Raw genomic sequence first — 20,288 nt, 5'->3', positions numbered from 1 at the left:
AAAAATACCTTCAGTGGCTTATCACCTAACCTCCACACAGATGTCACATGTTACCACGTGGTGCTTCTGATTCCCCAGGTAGATGGTTTGGCTTCTACAAGCCAGGTCACGAACAGGCTTCAGTTCATTACTATTTCATACTGTTTGGTGCTAAATGTTTTTAGCATAAAGTCATTCCTCAGCATTATATCCTTGAACTGTGTTCTTATAAAAACAGTGGGTTTGTTTCTGGAGCTGGGACAACAGCATTTCAGGAGCATCGTCATCTGTGGTCAGATGCATGTATCATTTCTGATGCTGTGTCTGTCATGGGTACCAGGCCCCAAAGTTCTCCGGGCCCGCTAGAAATTCTTATGGACACAGCAAATGAATGTAGTTAATTGGTCATATATTTTTAATGTGTACTGTATAATTTTAATTGAGAATGCTGCAAGTTCCTTTTTTTAATGCCTCATGACCTTTTAATTTCTACCTTCAACACACTAAACATTAACTTTTGGTTAGAAGTAAAGTTGCAAATATTTGCTTTTGTTTAAGGTACATAATTTTTATTGTGTACTGCAGATCATTTGTTATTAATTGCTGTCTGAAAAGTTTTGGTATCACAGTATTTTTTCACTTGATACATTGAAATTCAGAGGCATATCACATACTTTATTCATAGTCATACTTAAACCTTTTTGATGGTCTGCCTTTGTTTGTTTGTTTTTAAAGTAGGCTCCACATCCGGCGTGGAGCCTAACGTGGGGCTTGAACTCACGATCCTGAGATCAAGACCTGAGCTGAGATCAAGAGTCAGCTGCTTGACTGACTGAGCCACCAGGGGCCCCAGTCTGCCTTTGTTTTTGTCAAATCATTTGTTTTTTCATTTCTTCTAAATATTGGTCATGGGTCCTACTTAAGGTTTGTATAATGATGTGTAATGGCCTTAAATACTAGACTTTACTGCCACTAAGAAATGTGCCTTCTCTTATTCTTAAGCCACATTATCTTCTTGGTCTAGCTTTCATTTTCACACTCTTCAGATTGAGATATGGGTACAAGAAATTTCTCTTCTTATTTCAACTGAAAACCAACAACATAAGGAATGGTGATATGAGGTAATTGACACTCGGTCTCACCATCCAGAAGATAAAAGAGATGGTGAAGCTGAGAGCTCGTTCTTATCTAAAGGGTACAGGCTTATGCAGCTCCAGACAGATTTTGTCAGGTGGGAATTTGGGTTCAGTATAGCCAGACCACTTGCCTTTTCCTGACTTTTATGTGAAAACTTAAGATTTTTAAGTGTGGCAGCTAGTCCATGTGGGCTAATCCTATGCAAGCCAAGCAAAATAATCTGGGGGTCCGTTTGGTGCATAGGCATCCAGTATACTGCTTTTTTTTTTTAAGTTGATTTTTTTTTTTTTTTAAGATTTTATTTATTATTTGAGAGGTTGAGAGCATGAGTGGGAGGAGGGGAAGAAGGAGAAGCAGACTCCCGTGGAGCAGGGAGCCCCATGCGGGACTGGATCCCAGGACCCTGGGATCATGACCTGAGCCACCCAGGCTCCCCAGTATACTACATAGAAGGACCAGAGTTCCAGTAAGCACAGTAAAACCTTCATCCAGCATGGGTGCTGGATCTTTCGCAGTGTGTTAGAAGGTTCCTAGAGCCAGGGACTGACATGGAGGTGCTCAGTGAATGGAGAAGCTATGATGACTGTGTTGTACTCGTTGAGGCCATGGGCTGTGAGCCACGTATTTCCCACCTAACCTCATCTGTGTTCTCTGTGAGTTAGGAGTGCTAGGCTGGAGCCACACAATGCCACATCAGCTCTGTGGACTGTAAAATGCTGGTAGCCTCTGCCCATGAAGCCTCCCTAGCCCTCTCCCAGCCAGAAGTCCACTCTCTTTGTGCTCAGGTCCCATATCACATGTTGCCTCTTCTGAAATGTCACGTTTCTCCCATGAACTTGTATTTTGCTTATTCTCCTAACCACTGGCTGAGAGTGCCCTGTGGTAAGAGCCATGTCTCACTCACTCTGGTGCCCAAAGACTAGATGGAGAGTCCGTAGTCCTCTACAGTATGGATGAGCTAACATTTTTATTCTCAAAAACTCGATGAGAGGGGTGCTATCAGAATTGAGAGCAGTCACATGGAAGCTCAGAATGCAGGATCTTGGAAAATGGTGGATTTGAAAATTTTCTCCTCTATAAAAGCAATGAGAAAACTGACACAAATTGTCAAAATCAACTTTTTCAGAACTCTGGAAATTAACAAGAGACTTATAGTAGTCTAGGAAGTGTTCGTTCAAGAAAAAATATTTGAATCTTAGAACAGCAAGTTTTCTTGCCCTGTTCCTATAAACCTCTCCAGTTCTGTGTTAGCCTTGAATATCAACAGCTCACGATCACAGTGAAACCAGGAGCCTGGCAGTCACTGGAGGGGGAAGAATGGGGCTGGAGTCTCATTACCAGAGAATTGTCATTATTTGACCTGCTGGTATTTCTTGGGAGACCCCATGGGCAGACTGTTTTTATTTGGTCTGACTTGGAGTTCAGTCAGTGTGAAAGTTTTTACTTTGGGACCTTTGTCAAAACAGTAACTGACAGTTGATTAACTTTGTGGCCTGTCAGAGCTGATGGACAGCAATTGAGCAAATAGTAGGCTAACCAAAAAGCTTGAAAACCTGAGAATGTGATGTCTTTAGGGGCTTGAGCTTTGAAAAGCCCAGACACTTTCCTAGGAATGTAAAAGCCCAGGCACATGTAACACATGTTGTGTGTGCACAAAATCAGGGAAGACCTAGGAAGGCTCTAAACTCACTTGTTTGGCTAACCCTGAGGTTCTATGCAAGTAGGAAGCGAAGGCTTGGGTATAGTTGTCAACTGCCTTACTGAGTGTCGAATGCATTCCCCCGACATGCACAGGAGCCTTTTGGTGATGACCAGAAGACTTAGTAGTTCCAGGTATTTGGGATATCCATGGCCAGTCTTAGTGAGCTCTAGTTTAAGCAGAGACTTCAGTGGCCATATGTAATAAAGAATGCAGACTTTTCAGAATTTGTTCATAAATGTTACTAAACAAACAATAACAGTAAACAGCTGAAACAACAAACCCGGGGGGCGGTTCAGATTTCCAGAACTCCACATTATTTAAAATGTTCAGTTTTCAACAGAAGTTATGAGTCATGCAAAGGAATAAGAAATGTGTAGCTTATACGCAGGAAATAAAGCAAACAACAGAAACTTTGAGAAAGCCCAGGCATTGGACTGACTTGGTAAAAAATTCAAATTAGCTATTTTCATTATGTGCAAACAACTACAGGAAACCATGTGCAAAGAACTAAAGGGAAGGAGGACAGTGTCTCATCCAATAGATAATATCAGTAAAGAGTATTTATAAAAATAACTAAATAGAAGTTACAGAGTAGAAAATTATACTATCAAATTAAAAACTCAAGATTTGAGCACAGACGGTAGAATTGGTGAATTTGAAGATAAGCCAAGGGAGATTATCCAGTCTGAAGAATAGAGTGAATATGAAGGAAGAAAAATCAACAGTGCCTAAGAGACCTGTGGGACACCATCAAGCCTGCCAGCATTGCATAACCGGAGTCCCAGAATGAGAAGGGAAAGGGAGAAGGAACAAAATATTTAAAGAAATAAGGGCTGGAAACTTGCCAAATTTGATAAAGGATGTTCATTTACACATGCAAAAGCTCAACGAACTGCAAGTAGGATAAATTCAGAGAGTTCCACATCACCAGTGTCACCTTAGTGCACTAGGCAGCATGTCAGTCTCACAGAGAGTTCCACATCACCAGTGTCATCTTAGTGCACTAGGCAGCACGTCAGTCTCACAGAGAGTTCCACATCACCAGTGTCACCTTAGTGCACTAGGCAGCACGTCAGTCTCACAGAGAGTTCCACATCACCAGTGTCATCTTAGTGCACTAGGCAGCACGTCAGTCTCACAGAGAGTTCCACATCAGGACACATTGTAGGGACACCTGGCTGGCTCAGTCGGTAGAGCATGCAACTCTTGATCTTGGGGTCATGAGTTCAAGCCCCACATTGGGTGTAGAGATTACTTAAATAAAATATTTAAGAAGACCATTTTAATCAAACTTGAAAGCTGAAGATAGAGAATCTTGAAAGCAGTAAGAGAGAAACAACTCCTCATATACGAGGAAACCCTGATGAAATTTAACAGTTGATTTCTCACTAAAAAACATGGAACCCAGAAGGTAGTGGGATGACATTGGAAATGTTGAAAGAAAAGATTATTAAGAGTTGAATGTCTAGAAAAATAAAGGAGAAAATGAAGACCTTTTAAGATTAGCAAAAGCTTAGAGGGTTTGTTGCTATACACTTGCCCTACAAGAAACCCTAAGGGAGTCTTTCAGGTTGAAGTGAAAGGACACTAGGTAGTAAGTTGAATCCACATGAAAATAACACTAGGGAAGTAACTGTATAGGTGTATATAAAAGGCAGTATATATTTATTTGTAAGTCTTTTTTTTCTCTTTAAAGATTTAAATGACAGCTGCATAAAACAATATAGCTCTCTGTTGATGCATATATAATGTATAAAACGTAATTTGTAGGTGTAGCAGCACAATTGGAGAGGGGCAGGAAATGGTGCTACATAGGAGCAAAGTTTTTGAATACTGTTGAAATTAAGTTGATATTAATCAAAACTAGATTAATCCCCAAGGCAACCATTTAAGAACTCAAAAAATATGGCAGAAGAAACGACAAGGGAATTAGTACATTGGAAATTATTCAACATAAAAGAAGACAGTAACAGAAGACTAGAGGGGAAAATGCTTAAAACCTAGAAATAAGTAGCAAGATGACATGTAAATCATGCCTTGTCATTAATCATGTGAAATGTATTAAGTGTACACTTCAATAAAAAAGAGGTTGTCAGAAGGGATAAACAATATCCAAGTTTCTCCTGTCTACAAGAGACATACTTTAGATTCAAAGACTTAGATAAGTTGAAATTTGAAGAATGCAAACAGATATACCATGCAAACAGTAACCAAAGGAAAGGTGAAACGGCCATGCTAATATCAAAGTCGACTGTAAGACAAAAAGCATTATTAGAGACAAAGAAGGCTATTTTATGATAACTGAATCCCTGAAGATCTAAAAATTATAAATACATATGCACCTAATAACAGCAAAATACATGAACGGTTGACAGAACTAAAGGGAGAAATAGACAATTCAGCAATAAGAGTTGGAGACTTCAAGAAATACTTTTTTTTTTTTTTTAAGATTTTATTTGTCAGAGAGAGAGAGTGAGCACAAACGGGGAGTGGCAGGCAGAGGGAGAAGCAGGCTCCCCGCTGAGCAGGGAGCCCCATGTGGGACTCGATCCTAGGACCCTGGGATCATGACCTGAGCCGAAGCAGATGCTTAACTGACTGAGCCACCCAGGCGCCCCAAGAAATAGTCTTGAATTACAATTGCATGACCGAAGCTGCATGCCCTTAGCCTTGGGCCAGTTAAAGCCCCGGTCATGTACAAGGGGGTCAGGACCTACTTCACGGGGGTGTCAGGAAAACTGGTGGAGTACCCAAGAAGCACTGATGCCTGGTGGTGATGAGCACTTGTTCAGTGTCATCTCATCATCACCCCCATTTAACGGTGGAGGCAGTTGAGGCCTCAGTAGGCAGAGTGCATTGTCCACGCTACTAGATGGTAAAGCCAGGAATCATAACTAGACCTGTGGATATCATAGTACCTTCTTCTAACACCTGCCCTGTCCTGCCTGGGGTCATGGGTCTGTTTTCCAGGCAGCTGTGTCTGAGACGCTGGTCATCATGTAAAGCCTCCCAGATGACCTTGGGCACACAAACATGGAAACAGTACTATCTCTGCCGATCTGAGCTGGAGTTCCGAATGGAATCTGGGCGGCCAGAGAAGGACTTCATCTGCAAAGCCATTGCTGGGCACAATGGTATGGCTGCGAGCTTTCCTGCTGCTCACTTGCCCAGGTCGAGTGCCCTGGGATTTGGTGTTTAGCCAGGGAGTGGGAAGGGGCTGCTTGATGAGGACTTGCCCTGCTGGGTTCTGTATTTGGCTATGTCACTTGGTGCTCAAAGTAGCCCTGTGAAGAAGGAATTGTTACATTTATTTCAGAGTAGAGAGAAACAGAAGGCAAGAGAGTAGGGAGTTGTTGTGGCCACGTGGCTGGTGGGAGGGGGCAGTCCTGGGTGTGAAGCCCTATGGCCACAGCTGCCCCCTAAGGAGCGCCTGTGTGCTCCCAAGAGAGAAGGAGGAAGGGGTGTTCCGCTGGTCCTTCCCCAGTCTGCGGGTCCGCATCCCAGACATACGGTGTGCGTTCAAGGCCAGTCTCTGCTCTCTTCCAGGAGGCATAGATGAGCTGGCCTACATATCAACCAACGAGTGCCGGTTTGATGGGCAGGAGAAGTCGGTGGTGTGCACCGTGTCCTCGGACAGCACAGTGCGTGCCTGGGATGTGCAGGAGGTGAGCCGAGTGGAGGGGCCAGGGTGCGACTCACGGGGTCCTGGTGAGGTTCTTCCCCTTCACTAGCTCGTTCAGCCCCGGGGGCAGCTACCGGGTGGTGGGACCCCCCTGGTATAGACAAGATCTCTGAGCTGCAACAGGCCGGGTTGCACTTAGAACTCCGGTCTGATCACAGATGGAGCCAGATCTGCCCTTGACTCTGAGCGGCCTGCCTCGGGGAGGTGGGCGCCTGTGGCAGCGGCCACACAGCCAACACCTGCCCCCGGTCCCGCGGTGTCCACATTGGAGCTAATGCCCAGTCTAGGGTGCTTTGCCCAAACAATTGCCCCTTCTAGTTACCCCATATACCAGCTAAGTGTTGAGACTTTGATAACTGGTATTTCACACTTGGTTGTCACTATTGTTAAAAAGCTTTGCAGTCCATTTCCTCATTGATTCTCACCGCAGCTGAGCAAAGCATGCATTATCATCACCCTGATTTTGTGGACGGTCAGTCTGAGACAGAGAGGGAAGTGTCTCTGAGTCCTGAACTGTGTGGTTTCCTGTAAATCCAAGGGCTCTGCACACATAGAACCCAACCTCCTCTGTAGGACTTTTTCCTGGAAACTACAGATTACCTCATGTTTTTGAGAGCCCTGGACAAGCAAAGGCACCTGTGGGTCCTTGCTACGGTAAGTGGGGAGCCTCCTCGTGTCGCTGTTGGCCAGCTCTGCTGGAAGTGCCCAGTTCGCGCAGAGAGCAGACGGGGCTCCCCAGATTTCCCTGGCCGCTTTGAACAGGGCACCCTGGCTCTCAGCACATTGACCGAGACCTGGGCCTTCCTCGCTAGTGTGCGAGGGAAGCAGGCTGCTGGGAGCTGCGTCCTGCCACCCCCGTGCCAGCTGTGGGGTCACTGCTCTGCCCGGACGTCCCGTTAGAGTCTGGGAGAGGGCGGGTGTGTGCTCCGTTTGGTCACGCGGGGGCACTTGAGAGGCCACCTGAGGCCATTGCTGGGCACGGAGGTGCTGATGGAGTCTTGAAAGTCCCAGCTGGGCTGCAGCCTCGGGCGTGAGGGGCCCAGGAGCCGGGGCAGGGGCTCGGAGTGGGAGGAGGGGGCACCGGGCGGGGGCACATGAGGGATGCACTGCGGTTAGTTACAATTTATTTTGCTTTTGAGTCATGAAAGTGGAACACTGTTGAGGGTTTTGGAAACTAGGACTGGGAGATATTTCATGAGTGAAAGAATTCTCCCCTGCCTGCTCTCCCCAGCGGTTCTTCCCAGAGGCGACCCCTGTTGCGTCCTGTCCAGTCTTCGTCTTCCTGGCGGCTGTCGATTCATCCGTCTTTACGTTAGTGGAGTCTGCTCCATCCGCATGCCTCAGAGAGTCTGTGTTGTCTGCCTGCTTTGCAGAAACTTCCTTTGTTACCAGGAGCCCGTTCTTACCCCCATGCTCTTTTGTTTAAAGGGTACAAAGTTGTTTGCATCGTTTCTCTCTGTGGCCAAGTTTTCGGTTGTTGATGCTAGTTTCCTCTTCTCAAGCTTGGTTTTCCTCCTACGAGGCAGTATTTGAGGGTCATTTCACAGGAAGGTCTTGCTGCTGGGGTGGGAGGCTGCCCGCCTTCCTGTGGCCTCTCTGTAGGACCTGCATCGGCTGCGGACACCTGGCCACGTGGGCTCAGGGTGGGGGCTTGGCAGAAGAAGACATGGCGCCTGGGAGGCCCTCGAGTTGCCCACATGATCAGGTCTCGACTTGAACGGGGAGAGCAGTTGGGTACAGGCTCGGCAGACGTTTCCCGTCAAGGGCCCTGTGGTCCCTGTGTCACCCCCCAGCTCTGTGGGCTCGATGCAGGAGCAGAAAGCAAACAGGAGAGTGGCCTGTTCTGACAGAGCTAGCGACTCACGCTGACATGTGAGGTGCACATATTTTCATGTGCTGTGAAATCATCTTTTGATTTTTTTTTTAACTACAAATGGCAGTGGGCTGGGTTTGGCTGAAGGCCGTGATTTGCTGAGCTCTACTTCCGTGTGGTCTGTTTTGCCAGCATGAGCCTCTTTCAGAGTCCAGAGCCACCTGCACACACCGTGCCTGGCTGCACAACCTTAGTACTCTTCACGAGCAAACCTCCCGTAGGAAACGACCCCCCCGTCCTCCTTCCACGTCCATACAGAGCAGTCTTCCTGTCCCCAAAGAGTTATCTGTATGGTTAGTGGTACTGTGATTGTGTGAGTGCTTTTCACACTGAGCTATGAGGCAAACTAACATTTGGCTTTTCCTAAAGTTAATAAATATTCCTTTTTTTTTTTTTTTAAAGATTTATTTATTCATTTTAGAGAAAGCGTGCGCATGCGAGCAGGAGGGACAGAGAGGGAGAGAATCTCAGGCAGACTCCCTGCTGAGTGTGGAGCTTATTGTGGGGCTCGATCCCACGACCCATGAGATCACGACCTGAGCCAAAACCAGGAGTCAGACACTCAGCGGACTGCACCACCCAGATGCCCCGATAAATCCTCCTTTTCAAAAATGATCTTAGTTTCCACTTACAGTATTTAAGACCATGCTTTTGACTGGTTATATTTGTTTCTGGTCTGGCTTTCCATGCCACGTGTCATCCACTGTCCCTGGAGATTCTAGGGTTTGAGTTCGTCTGTTTCTGGCATCAGAGTCCTGGTGCCACCACAGCCCACTTCCTTCTTGTGGCAGGCGTGTTGCCCAGCAGTCACTGGTCAGTGTGTTCTGTGCTCTGACCCCCGACCTCCGCTTCCACTCCGAAACCAGGAGGGAGTCTCACGCCTCCTTCACTAACCCTGGTGAATGTGCTCTGTTCCCCGAGACTCCTTGCCATCCCTCCGCATCACCTGGCTGCTCGAGCAACAGAAATCAACTGAGAAAGGATCTCATAGAGGAATCCTGAGTATCTTGGTTGGAAAAAGAGATCCAGATCATGGTAAAATGAACACATGATAGAAAAAGGGTCATAGTGACCCAGAATGGGAACGGATGCCCAGGTGGCGGCTTTGGGAGACTGGGAACGGAACGTCACAGATGGTTCTCTGGTGTCCCGCCTTCAGGTGCCCTTAGCCCACCGGCATCGGCTCTTTCCCACCTGTTCCAGTTTCCTGGGAAAGACCATGGAATCGCCCAGCTCGGGCCTTGGCTAGGGCCTCTCCCAGGAAAGGGGGTGTTTTAAGCAGGACAACATGGACATGCCACGTGAACTGTTCTTACCCACAAGCCTGAGTTAGCTAATCTATAAAATGGGGTTGCCGGGGCCTGAGGGAGATGCTGCACATGTAAGTTCTTTGTATGCAGCGTGTGGCCCAGGCCCCAGCTCCCTGCCCAGCCTGCCTTGGTGGAGCCGGGGGCAACCACTGTGTGCACACTGCCGCGCGCCCCCCCCTCCCCCCGTGCAGTCCTGGTGGTGCCAGCGCTTGGGAATTTCCGTACACCCCCAGTTCTGCCACTGCTGTGCCCCAAAACACCACTTCCGTGTCGTGCTCCACAGCACACTGTGGCTCCTGTGAGCGTGGGGTGTGTGCCTTTTCCACCCGTGCGTCCCCCGTGTGCGCCAGGCGATGGTCATATGGTTATGAAATGAATGGCCCCCGTATAAGTTGTTATTTTCCTTTTGTCGCTGCACAGGGCACAGAGATCTGGTCAAGCCCCCTGCAGCCTGCTGCTCTGGTGAATTTGGTGACCTACCCTCGGCTGCAGCTGGTCGTCACCGTGGACAAGCTGGGCCTGATCAAGGCGTGGAAAGCGGAGAACGGGAGGGAGCGGGCCTCCTTCCCCCTGCCTACGCACTCCTCTGCGTTGCAGGCCTGTGACCATCCAGAGGGCCCCTTCCTGCTGGTGAGTGGCTGGCTCTTGGGAATCTCTGCAGGTCCTGGCTGTCTCCCGGGGTCACGGACACTCTGGTGCTGTGACCACTGTGATGGGTGGCGGCTGGAGCCGGGTGCTCCGTGTGGCAGAACAAGCCGTCATTCTGTGGCCCGGTCCCCTGGCTCCTCCTCTCCAGCTCAGCTGCCTGCAACAGTCTGGCTCCCTAGCCCCGTCTCTGCGCCTCGCGAACCGTCACTGAGACCCAGCCACGGGCTGCCTCCGGGTTCAGTTCGTGTGCCCCCACTCTCCTGTTCCCTGAGCTTGCTGGCAGTCTCTCTCCTCCCTGCAATTCCTTCTCTCGTCTGCATTCTTACCCTTCCTTACCTTGTTTCAAGTCCCAGCTAAGGCCCAACTCAGGAGAAACTGAGGCACGTTTGACAAACATGAGCACTTGCCCGGGACACCAAAAGCCTCTGTTACCAGAATGTCCATTTAGAAGTGACTCTTGGGCGTTGGAGGGTTTGGCCGGGAGAAACGAGGAAAGTGGGTGTAAGGTGGCAGGTGTGGGAAGTGGCTCTCAGCTGGAGGCAGTGTCCCCACCTGTGGGGAAGGAGACCTTGGGAAGGCTGGGCAGGCTGGCGTCCCGGGGTTCAGGAGGAGCAGACGTCCGTGCGCACAGAACTGACTGGAAAGGAACTAAGCTCAGCAAACAAAATAACATCTGATGAAACAGTTTTCACATAAACCACGGTGCAGCTGTTGAAGAAGACTTCTGAATAAGTGTAATTGGCATCCCCAGATCCATTTGAGAATCCGTTGCGTAGATGAAGAGGCCACTGAGGTTCTCTCTGGGAGCGGTAGACCATGTGCTTCCCTTTCTTTGCGAAGGATAGTAAAGGTAGGAGGCGTACATCTGCTGGATAACCCCAGAGAGGAGACAGAACAAAAATGTCTAGACTGAGATTCAGGAGATTTAGCCGGAATCAGATGGAGTCGCCGATACTGTGGCAACTTTGCCCTGGAGACCCTTCCCCCAAGGCAGCTGAGAGGCTGTAGGCCTTTGACGGCCCGGGGAGGAGTCGGAGTGCCGGGCCGGCGAGAGCGGAGCCCTGGGCCTCCCCTTACACTGGGCAGGGTGTCGGGGGTTGCAGCCCAAACTGGGGTCTGCAGGCCTGCCGTGCTCCACCTGCCTGCAGCCCGGCACCCCGGCCACCTGGGAGGAGTAAAGGAGAGTCCTTCCTGGGAAAGATAACGGCACCCGGGGCCGCATGTTATTTCTGCTTTGAAATGCAGTGTCCAGCACACACTTAGAGCCAACTAGGTGCGGGAGAGATGAGAGAGCGCGTGCTCCAGATACTGCAGCCCTTACACGCTGAAACCCCTGTAGGTTAGGGAGAGGGCTTCAGAGCTCAAAGCTATGAAAAATGATGGAACCGATTTGGAAAAGAACCAAGTAGAAATTCCAGAATAGAAACACTGAGCACAAAGGTTAACGCGGTGGGTGGGTTTCATAGCAGGATGGTCAGTGGAATCACCCCGAAATAGGGGGTGGAGGGGAGCCTGTGGGGCTCTGGCAACATTCCACTTCTTAACTTGGGTGGCAGCGTGAATATTTGCTTTGTAATGATGCACTGAGCGTTGGGTTTGTGTTTTGTGCACTTTTCTGTATGGTGTTTTCTGCATCAGTGAAAAAGTTAAGAGGTTACCTGGAATGAAATGCAGATATTGAGTGAGGTAAATGGAAAGAGAGGGTACAAGATGTAGGCCAGTCCTTCTCAGGCTTTAATGGCATGTGAACCACTGGGGATGTTGTTTAAATGTAGATTCCAATTTGTTGGGTCCCTGGGGATGCCTCGATTCTAACTTTTTTTTCTTTTGTGAGAGAGGGAGAGTACACAAGCAGGGAGGGGGGAGCGAGAATCTCAAGCAGACGCCTTGCTGAGTGTGGAGCCCGCCATGGGGCTCTGTCACGACCCTGAGATCGTGATCTGAGCCGAAATCAAGAGTCGGACACTTAACCGAGTGAGCCACCCAGGCGCCCCCTGGATTCTGACTTTTTTTTTTTTTTTTTTTTTTTTTTTTTTGGATTCTGACATTTTAAAAGCTGCCTGGTAGTATCGGTCCTGTCGGTGTTAGAGGACACTCTGAGTAGCAAGGCCATAAAGGATCCATGGAAAAATTCTAGTATTTGGTATCAGGAGTCGGTGAGGGAGTGAATGGGTCAAAAGCAACATTTGAAGAGATAATGGCAGATATTTCTCCAAAACAGACTAAGGAGGGCGCCTGGGTGGCTCATTCGGTTAAGCGACTGCCTTCGGCTCAGGTCATGATCCTGGAGTCCCGGGATCGAGTCCCGCATCGGGCTCCCTGCTCAGCAGGGAGTCTGCTTCTCCCTCGGACCCTCTTCCCTCTCGTGCTCTCTCTCTCTCATTCTCTCTCTCTCAAATAAATAAATAAAATCTTAAAAAAAAAAAAAATAGACTAAGGACATTGATCCATGGAATCAAGAAGGCCTACAAGCCCCAAGTGGGATAAACAAAACTGAATCTGCATCTGGGCCCATCAGAGTGAACTGAGATTGCCTGAGGACCAAGGAAGCCTGTCTGGTAGCAGCCAGGGTTCACTACGGGCAGCCGTGGATCTCCAGGATCCTAGAATGTGGGATCTTGAAAGAAAGAACTGCCAGCGGGAAATCCGTAACAGAAAGTGACCCCCAGGAGTGAAGGGGAGTGAAGGCATCTCAGGTGACATGGAGGCTTAGCAGCAGCCACAGCACTGCTGAGGACACGCGTGGGACCCGGAGCGGAAGGCCGATGAGCCGCGCTGGGGACGAGGAGATCTGAGGGCGTCGACTGTAAAACAGCAGGAACCGCGTCTTGTGGCTTTTAAACTACACGCAGAGGAGAAACGGCGTTAGCATTTACGTTAGGAGAAGGTTATGAGGAACTAAACGGCCCAGGCTCCTTGAATTGTTGGGACCATTTACGTAGTGATGGGCAGTGACGTCTACAAGGAGGAACCTCTCCCCTCACTCCCAGAAGAGAAATGAAAGAGCATACAGCCTCGAAGTCCTAAGAGCAAAGGGGCAGGATCAACCCTGACCCCAAATTTGGCTTGATTATCACGAGTGATGAAGCCACATGAGCCCTGAGAAGGCAATTTGTCACGTCACCAGGCTTTCAGGACGGAGGCTCCCAGGAGGCGGGTCTGAAGGGCCAGGGGCAGCAGGGGGAGTGAGTGGCCGGCTCTTCCCGTGGTTGGGGGGGATGGAGGGAGGGCTCCTGCGTGGGCCAGGTTGCTGTGGTTTGAATTCTCCGTGGGTGGCCTTTCTCCGCTTGCCCGCATGTGGAACGGAGGGTGAGATGGGCAGGCCAGAAAGCTGTCCGTCACCAAACATCAAAGACAGGGTCGGACTCCAGTAAGCTTCCCTCCTGGTGACTTTGCTGTAATTCTGCCTTCAGGCTGATGGCTGAAATGTGCACGTTTTATGTCCTCGAGCGCGGGCTTGTGTAAGGCAGCCAGACGTGTGGTGCTCTGGGGGCCGCCTGCTAAGGCTGGAACCTGAGGGCGAGTTCTCTCGTCTGGCTCATTCAGGAGCTCCGCGGCGTGTATTCAAGAAGTGAAGTGAGTGCCCGGTCACTGTCGGTATGTGTGGGTCTCCAAAGGGGATGGGGTGTCTGATATGTGCAGAGACATGTATGATTGCCATTTGTGTCTTGGGGGTTCTGGGAGGCAAGCCTTCCTGAGTCTTCACCAAGAGGGAGAATTTGGGATGAGAAGCTTTGTTTCTGGCCCCGTGGCTGCAGCACCAGCAGTGGCCCGAGAGCATCGGCGGGCGTCTGCTGCTGGTCCTTAGCGGGCACTTCCAGGGCCCTTTGCACCAACCGTGGGGTCCACCCCTGAGCAGGGATGTTCCAGTTGGCGGAGGGGCCACGGCAGCGGGCTCCACTGCGTGTGATGGTACCTGTGTAGCACGGGAACTCCTTTCCTGGTTGCTCAGAGGGTGCCCTTCTCCAGCGTCCTTGCACGTGGCAAGGGTCTGAGGACAACGGGAAGCTACTTCCTCCCACAGAGGGAAAGCCCGCCATGGCCCAAGCCTGCCTGGATTCTGAAGATGCCATTTTTATGTCAGCAGGGAGGCTTCGGTGGCTGGGCAGAGGCTGCAAGGTGCGCCTCCACATCCCGAGGCTTGATGCCTACGTGGGAAGTCCGGGGGCTCAGGACCTCTGAGCATCAACCTCAGCACAAGGGCGCAGACGCTGCTGGCGTCCTTCACCCTAGTGGAGTGTTCTGTGACCAGAGGACAGCAGGTTTTGCCAGAAGCACTCATTTTCTTGGTGTTGCCCTATAGGGCGATGGAGCAGGATCAGCCCCCTGCCAAGGTTGAACTCAGATTTGGAGATCGCTAGCTCTGTACGTACACCAGTAGGGTATGGAATAGGCTACCCTCTCCGCCCCCTCCCCCTGCCAGTTCACATCTACCCAGAGCCTCAGATTGTGACCTTATTTAGAAATGGTATCCGGTTAAGGATTTCAGGTAAAATCATCCTGGATTTAGACTGGGCCCTCTGTCCAATGAGTAGTGTCCTCCTAAGAGGAGGAGAAAACACAGATATACAGAGAAGGCCAGGTGCACACGGGGGCAGACAAGTCAAGGAAAACTCTAGAGCCTTCAGAGGGAGAGGGCCCTGCTGGCACCTGATTTTGGGCTTCTAGCCTCTGAAATTGTGAGAGAATAAATTTTTAGTTTTTTAAGCCACCCAATTTGTTACTGCAGCCCTAAAAATTAAGACCCTAAAACAGAACACTTGGGGCACCTGGCTGGTTTAGTGGGTAGAGTGTGCAACTCTTGATCTGAGGGTTGTAGGTTTGAGCCCCACATTGGGTGTAGAGATTACTTAAAAATAAAATCTTAAAAAAAACCCAAAACCCAGAACACTTAAGGAAGTTTGGAATGAAAAGGACGGAAAATGATGCCCTGGAGATGCTAACTAAAAGCAAGCTGATAAGCTTTTAACGTTAGACCAGGAGACTTTGAGATGAAAGTCATCACTAGATACCAGGGGGGAACTTTGTTGTAATAATTTGATTAGCCTCCAAGGAAGATAGAGCAAGGCTAAAATTGGCCTAAACACATATAGAACAAAATTTGTGGAATTTCAAGGAGAAATGGTCAAATCTACAAGCATTATGAGAAGTTTGTTACACAGCTAAAGAGAAATGATCTCGGTGGACACACTGTGAGTGCTTTGAAGGCAGTGAGTCCTCTGGCTGGACGCCGAAGTCAGAGACTGGAGGCCTGGGGGGCACTCACGTGAACCCCCCACTGGCTGTCCTGTTGTGGGGGGCCTGGGAACTGGGAACACCCCACCGCCCACCACAGGGGAAACCTCAGTTTTGCCTGCAGCCACAGGGGCTGAGCTGCCAACAATCCCACTGGGTGTCCGGGTAAAAACCTGGCGCCTCAGCTCAGCTTCATGTGACTTCTCTCACCCAGGGATTATTTGGAGATGCTACATGTAGATCATTTAAAGTTAAATTATATGTGTGTGCGAGGTCAGCATCGAGGTTCATTTTTATTTACAAATGGGTTTCCAGAATTTGTAGGAAAGGCCATCCTTTCTTCACTGAATTACATCAGCACCTTTGTCAGAATACCAACATGATGTGTGAGTCCATTTCCACTCTAAGGACAGACACAGGCTCTCATGGGCTGTAGACTTGTAAGTCATGACCTACAGCATTTTCTTATTTCAAAAACAGATGGATTTCTTTAAAAAAAATTTTTTTTGCCCAGTTAGTCAACATAGAGTGTACATCATGAGTTTTTGATGTAGTGTTCAACGATTCATTAGTTGCGTATAAATAGCCAGTGCTCATCACAACACGCTTGTCAATTTCTTTAAAACTACCTACTGGAATTTTGATGACATTGAATCTATAGATTGATTTGGAGACAACTGACATCCAACGATGTAGTCTTCTAAGCCACAGACATGGCAAATATGTCTCCATTTAGATGGGCCTTCACTTGTATCTCTCAACAAAGTTTTATGGTTTTAAGAGAACTGGGCTTGCATATATTTTGTTAAAATTAGTCATTTGTATATTATATATTTTAAATGTTTGAAAATTTAATTTCTGATTTTTCATTGCTAGTATTTGGCATATACAGAAATGTGTAAATAATATATAAATGTGTATTCCTGTATTTATAAGGAAGTTGCTATACATACTGTACATAGCACACATAGGAGCTACTTCTGTATATGTGTGTGTGTGTAAGAATACATTTGAATTTTGTGTATTTATCTCATAATCTAGCAGCCTCGCTAAATCGCTTACTGATTTTAGTAGTTTATTTTTTGGTAGACTAGAATATTTTCATAGGTAGGTAAAGATTTCTTAGGACACAAAAAACACTACAAGAAAGAAATAGATGATTGGATGTCATCAAATTCAGAAATTTTGCATTTTTAAAGCACTGTTCAGCAAAAGAAAAGGCAAACCTTAGGCTGGAAGAAAATATTTATAATAATGCAACCTCGTTTCAGGACTTTGTCCACAGTATGTGAAGAACTATTATCACTCAGTAGGTAAGAGACAGCCCAACTTTTAAATTCGGTGGAAGATATGAATGCTTCACAGAAGAATATAGAGTGGTAGCCATTAGCACATAGAGAAGCTCCACACCGCCAGTCATCAGTGAAATGCAGTTTAGAACCATGGTGAGATATGGCACCATGTTGATCTGAAGAGCTGAAATTAAACAAATGTTTACACAGATGTGACACAATTGTTTGGCAGTTATTTTATTATTAAAAAACACTTAACTGTATTATCCAGCAGTTTCTCTTTTAGCTGTTTACCAATGAGATATGAAAATCTTTACACAAAAAGATTGGTACACAAATGTTTGTAGGAGCTTTAGTAATAATAGCCACATTGGATACAACCCAAGTGCTTATCAACAGGTGGATTTATAAAAATGGTGTATGCATGCGATGGAATATACTCCTCAGCATGGAAAAGGAACAAGGCTATGGATCTGTGCAACAACATGCATGAACCTCAGAAACATGCTGAGCAAAAGAAGCCAGACACAGCAGAGTATGTGTATATTATATGATTCTGTTTCTGGGAAATTCCAGTCTCGACAGAACAGATCTGCACTGTCGGCAGACCGGTGGTCCTTAGGGATGGAGGGGACTGCTGAGGGACACAGAAACTTTGGAGATGATGGAGATGTTCTAGAACCGGATTATGGTTGTGATATCTAGTAAGTCTGACTTCCCTAACTCTTATTTTTTCAAGTTTCCTTAGCTACTTTCATGTTTATTTTTCCATATGAACTTTGGAATCAAAATTTCTGTGTCCTGGAAAGAAAAGGGTATTTTCATTGATACCACGTTCAGTTTAAATACTAACATGGAGAAAATGGACATCTTCATGATGCCGAGTCAGTCTGTTCAAGAATAAATGATGTATTTCCATTGGTTCAGGTTTGCTTTTTATGTCCTTCAGAAGTGATTTACGTTTTTCCTCAGATAAATTTTGCCCATTTCTTGTTGTTAACAGTATTCCAAAGTATTTTATCATTTGTGGCTATTCCATTGGTATGGGAAAGTATTTTCTGTTCCATTGTTTTCTAACTGGGTGTTTGTTTAAATGAAAACTGTTGTTGTGTTTTATATTCTGTCAGCTTACTGAATTCTCCTGTTTGCATTTATTTTATAATTGATTCTCTTAATTTTTTTAGGTAAACACTTTATCATCCATAACTAGAGATATTTATTTTTCAAGCCTTAGGCATCCAGTTGCTTTCTGTTCTCTGGCTTCTCCGGCCAATACTTCCAGTACAATATTAATCAGCGGTGGCATTGGTGGCCATTTCTCCTTGAGGCTGACTGTGGTGGGATGACCTGAAGCTTCATTGGTGGGGGGTGGGGTTCTGGCTTCAGGAATGATGTTAATGAAAGATCCATCAGTGACCATTTTACTATTAGTTTTCAAAAATCATGATTAAGTGTAGAATTTTGTGAAAGGCCTTTTCAGTATGCAGATATAATTACAGGATTTTTCTCCTTAGGTTTGTTATGGTGATTTATTGGATTTTTAAAATATAAATCATTCATGCATTTCTTTTTAATGTGCTGATGCATTCTAAATGCTGGCATTTTACCAGGATTTGGATCTGTCTATGGGAGATTGGTTGATAGTTTTTTTGGTCTTCCTTTATCAGGTTTACATATAAATGCTATACTTCAAGAATGTGAACATTTTTCTGCTTTTTTAATGCCCTGGAACAATTCAAGTCACATTGGGATTATCTGGTTTTTCAGTTTGGTAGAATTTATTTTTGATGTTATTGGGTGCTGGGTGCTTTTTTTGTGGTGGAGTTTTAAAACCGTTTTCTCAGTGTTTTCTATGGAAATTGGCCTGCTCAAGCTTTTGTCTGCTAGGATCAATTTTAATACATTGTGTTTTCCTACGAAACGACCCCCTATATCTAGACTTTCACTTTTTTATGCATACAATTGTCTAGAATACTCTTGAGATTTTTTTTGTTTAAATTTCCTCTATTTGAATATTTGTTTATGCCCTGTCGTTTAAAAAATTTTTAATTTAAATTCAATTTAGTTAACATATAATGTATTATTAGTTTCAAGAGTAATATTTAGTGATTCATCAGTTGCATATAACACCCAGTGCTCATTATGTCACGTGCCTGCCTTAATGCCCATCACCCAGTTACCCCATCCCCCCACCCACCTCCCCTCCAGCAACCCTGTTTTGTTTCCTAGAGTTAAGAGTCTCTTATGGTTTGTCTCCCTCTCTGTTTTTATCTTAATTTTATTTTCCCCTCCCTTCCCCTATGTTCATCTGTTTTGTTTCTTAAATTCCACATACAAGTGACATTGTATGGTATTTGTCTTTCTCTGGCTGACTTACTTTGCTTAGCATAATACCCTCTAGTTCCAGTCACGTCATTGCAAATGGCAAGATTTCATTCTTTTTGATGGCTGAGTAATAGTCCACTATATATAAATACCACATCTTTATTGCTCTGCCATTTCTTTTTGTGTATATGTGCTTTCTCCCATTTTTTCGTGATTATATTAGCTAGTGCCTTGTCTGTTTTATTTAATATTTCTATTGATTTCCAGTTTCATTTCCTTTTATTTCATTGTGATTGTTACGGAACCTGGACTGGATCTCCCGATGGAAGAACCAGGCGGCACCCGGAGATCTTGGAGGCTAGGAGGTTTATTTAACGCCAGTGGGCTCAGAGGAGGGTGGTCTCCAAAGGCCTGAGCCCCGAGCACAAACAAAGGGGGAAATTTATACACTTCTCCTTCTGCATACTTGGCACTTTTGGTGCATGCGCGAAGCGGGGCAGGGAGAAGAACCTGGATTGGTGGGTGCAGGAAGCAGAGCAGGGAGAAGAACCCGGAAGAGCCCCAGGGCAAGGACTGGAACTCGCTCTGGCTCAGTCAGCCATCTTAGGACACAGGTTTTCCTTATCATTCCCCCCTTTGATGCCCCTTTAAACACCTAGTTTTGAGGGCATCATCTTCATCTTCTAAGGGGCAATAGTGAATAAGGAGTAACTGGAGTCTGATTTTAGCAGTTTGAGTAGTAATAAATCCAATAAGGGCATTAAGAATACAAGGACCAAATGCCACTATGAGGAGAAGCAACAGGAGGGGGCCGAACCAAGGGAACCACTGTGAGAGGGTATCCCACCAAGTTGTCTGCTGGAGTGTTTCCCACCGACGATGTACTCGTTCCCGTAATTGGGTCAGAGCTTCTTGGGCCACCCCTGACTCATTAGCATAGAAACAACATTCCTCCTGTAAGAAGAGGCAGAGCCCCCCTTGCGCGGCCATGAGCAGGTCAAGCCTGCGCCTGTTGTGGAGGACCACTGAGGCCAGTGAATCGAGTTGGTGCTGCCGGGCCAGGGCCGACTGAGTGAGGGTGGAAAAATCCGCCGTGAATTGTTGA

General features: G+C 46.9%; 1 protein-coding gene across 2 annotated transcripts in view; it reads left to right on the top strand.

Moving 5' to 3' along the window:
- Positions 1-20,288, top strand: part of LOC114202938 (F-box/WD repeat-containing protein 12-like) — a 39,054-nt gene that overhangs the window by 4,064 nt on the left and 14,702 nt on the right. The window contains exons 3-6 of one of the 2 annotated variants that reach the window (XM_088019025.1): positions 5,789-5,952; positions 6,365-6,483; positions 7,074-7,154; positions 10,104-10,313. In XM_088019025.1, the coding sequence (XP_087875151.1) occupies positions 5,789-5,952; positions 6,365-6,483; positions 7,074-7,154; positions 10,104-10,313 (574 nt within the window). The remainder of the gene's footprint in view (positions 1-5,788; positions 5,953-6,364; positions 6,484-7,073; positions 7,155-10,103; positions 10,314-20,288) is intronic. The other variant, XM_088019026.1, reaches the window with a different exon arrangement.

Source organism: Eumetopias jubatus, unplaced genomic scaffold (assembly GCF_037043125.1).
Source record: "Eumetopias jubatus isolate StellerSeaLion01/CBP00866 unplaced genomic scaffold, mEumJub1_p1.0 scaffold_15, whole genome shotgun sequence".
Lineage (NCBI taxonomy): Eukaryota > Metazoa > Chordata > Mammalia > Carnivora > Otariidae > Eumetopias > Eumetopias jubatus.
The sequence above is the reverse complement of the archived record's forward strand: the minus strand, read 5'-3'. Positions and strand labels throughout refer to the sequence as shown.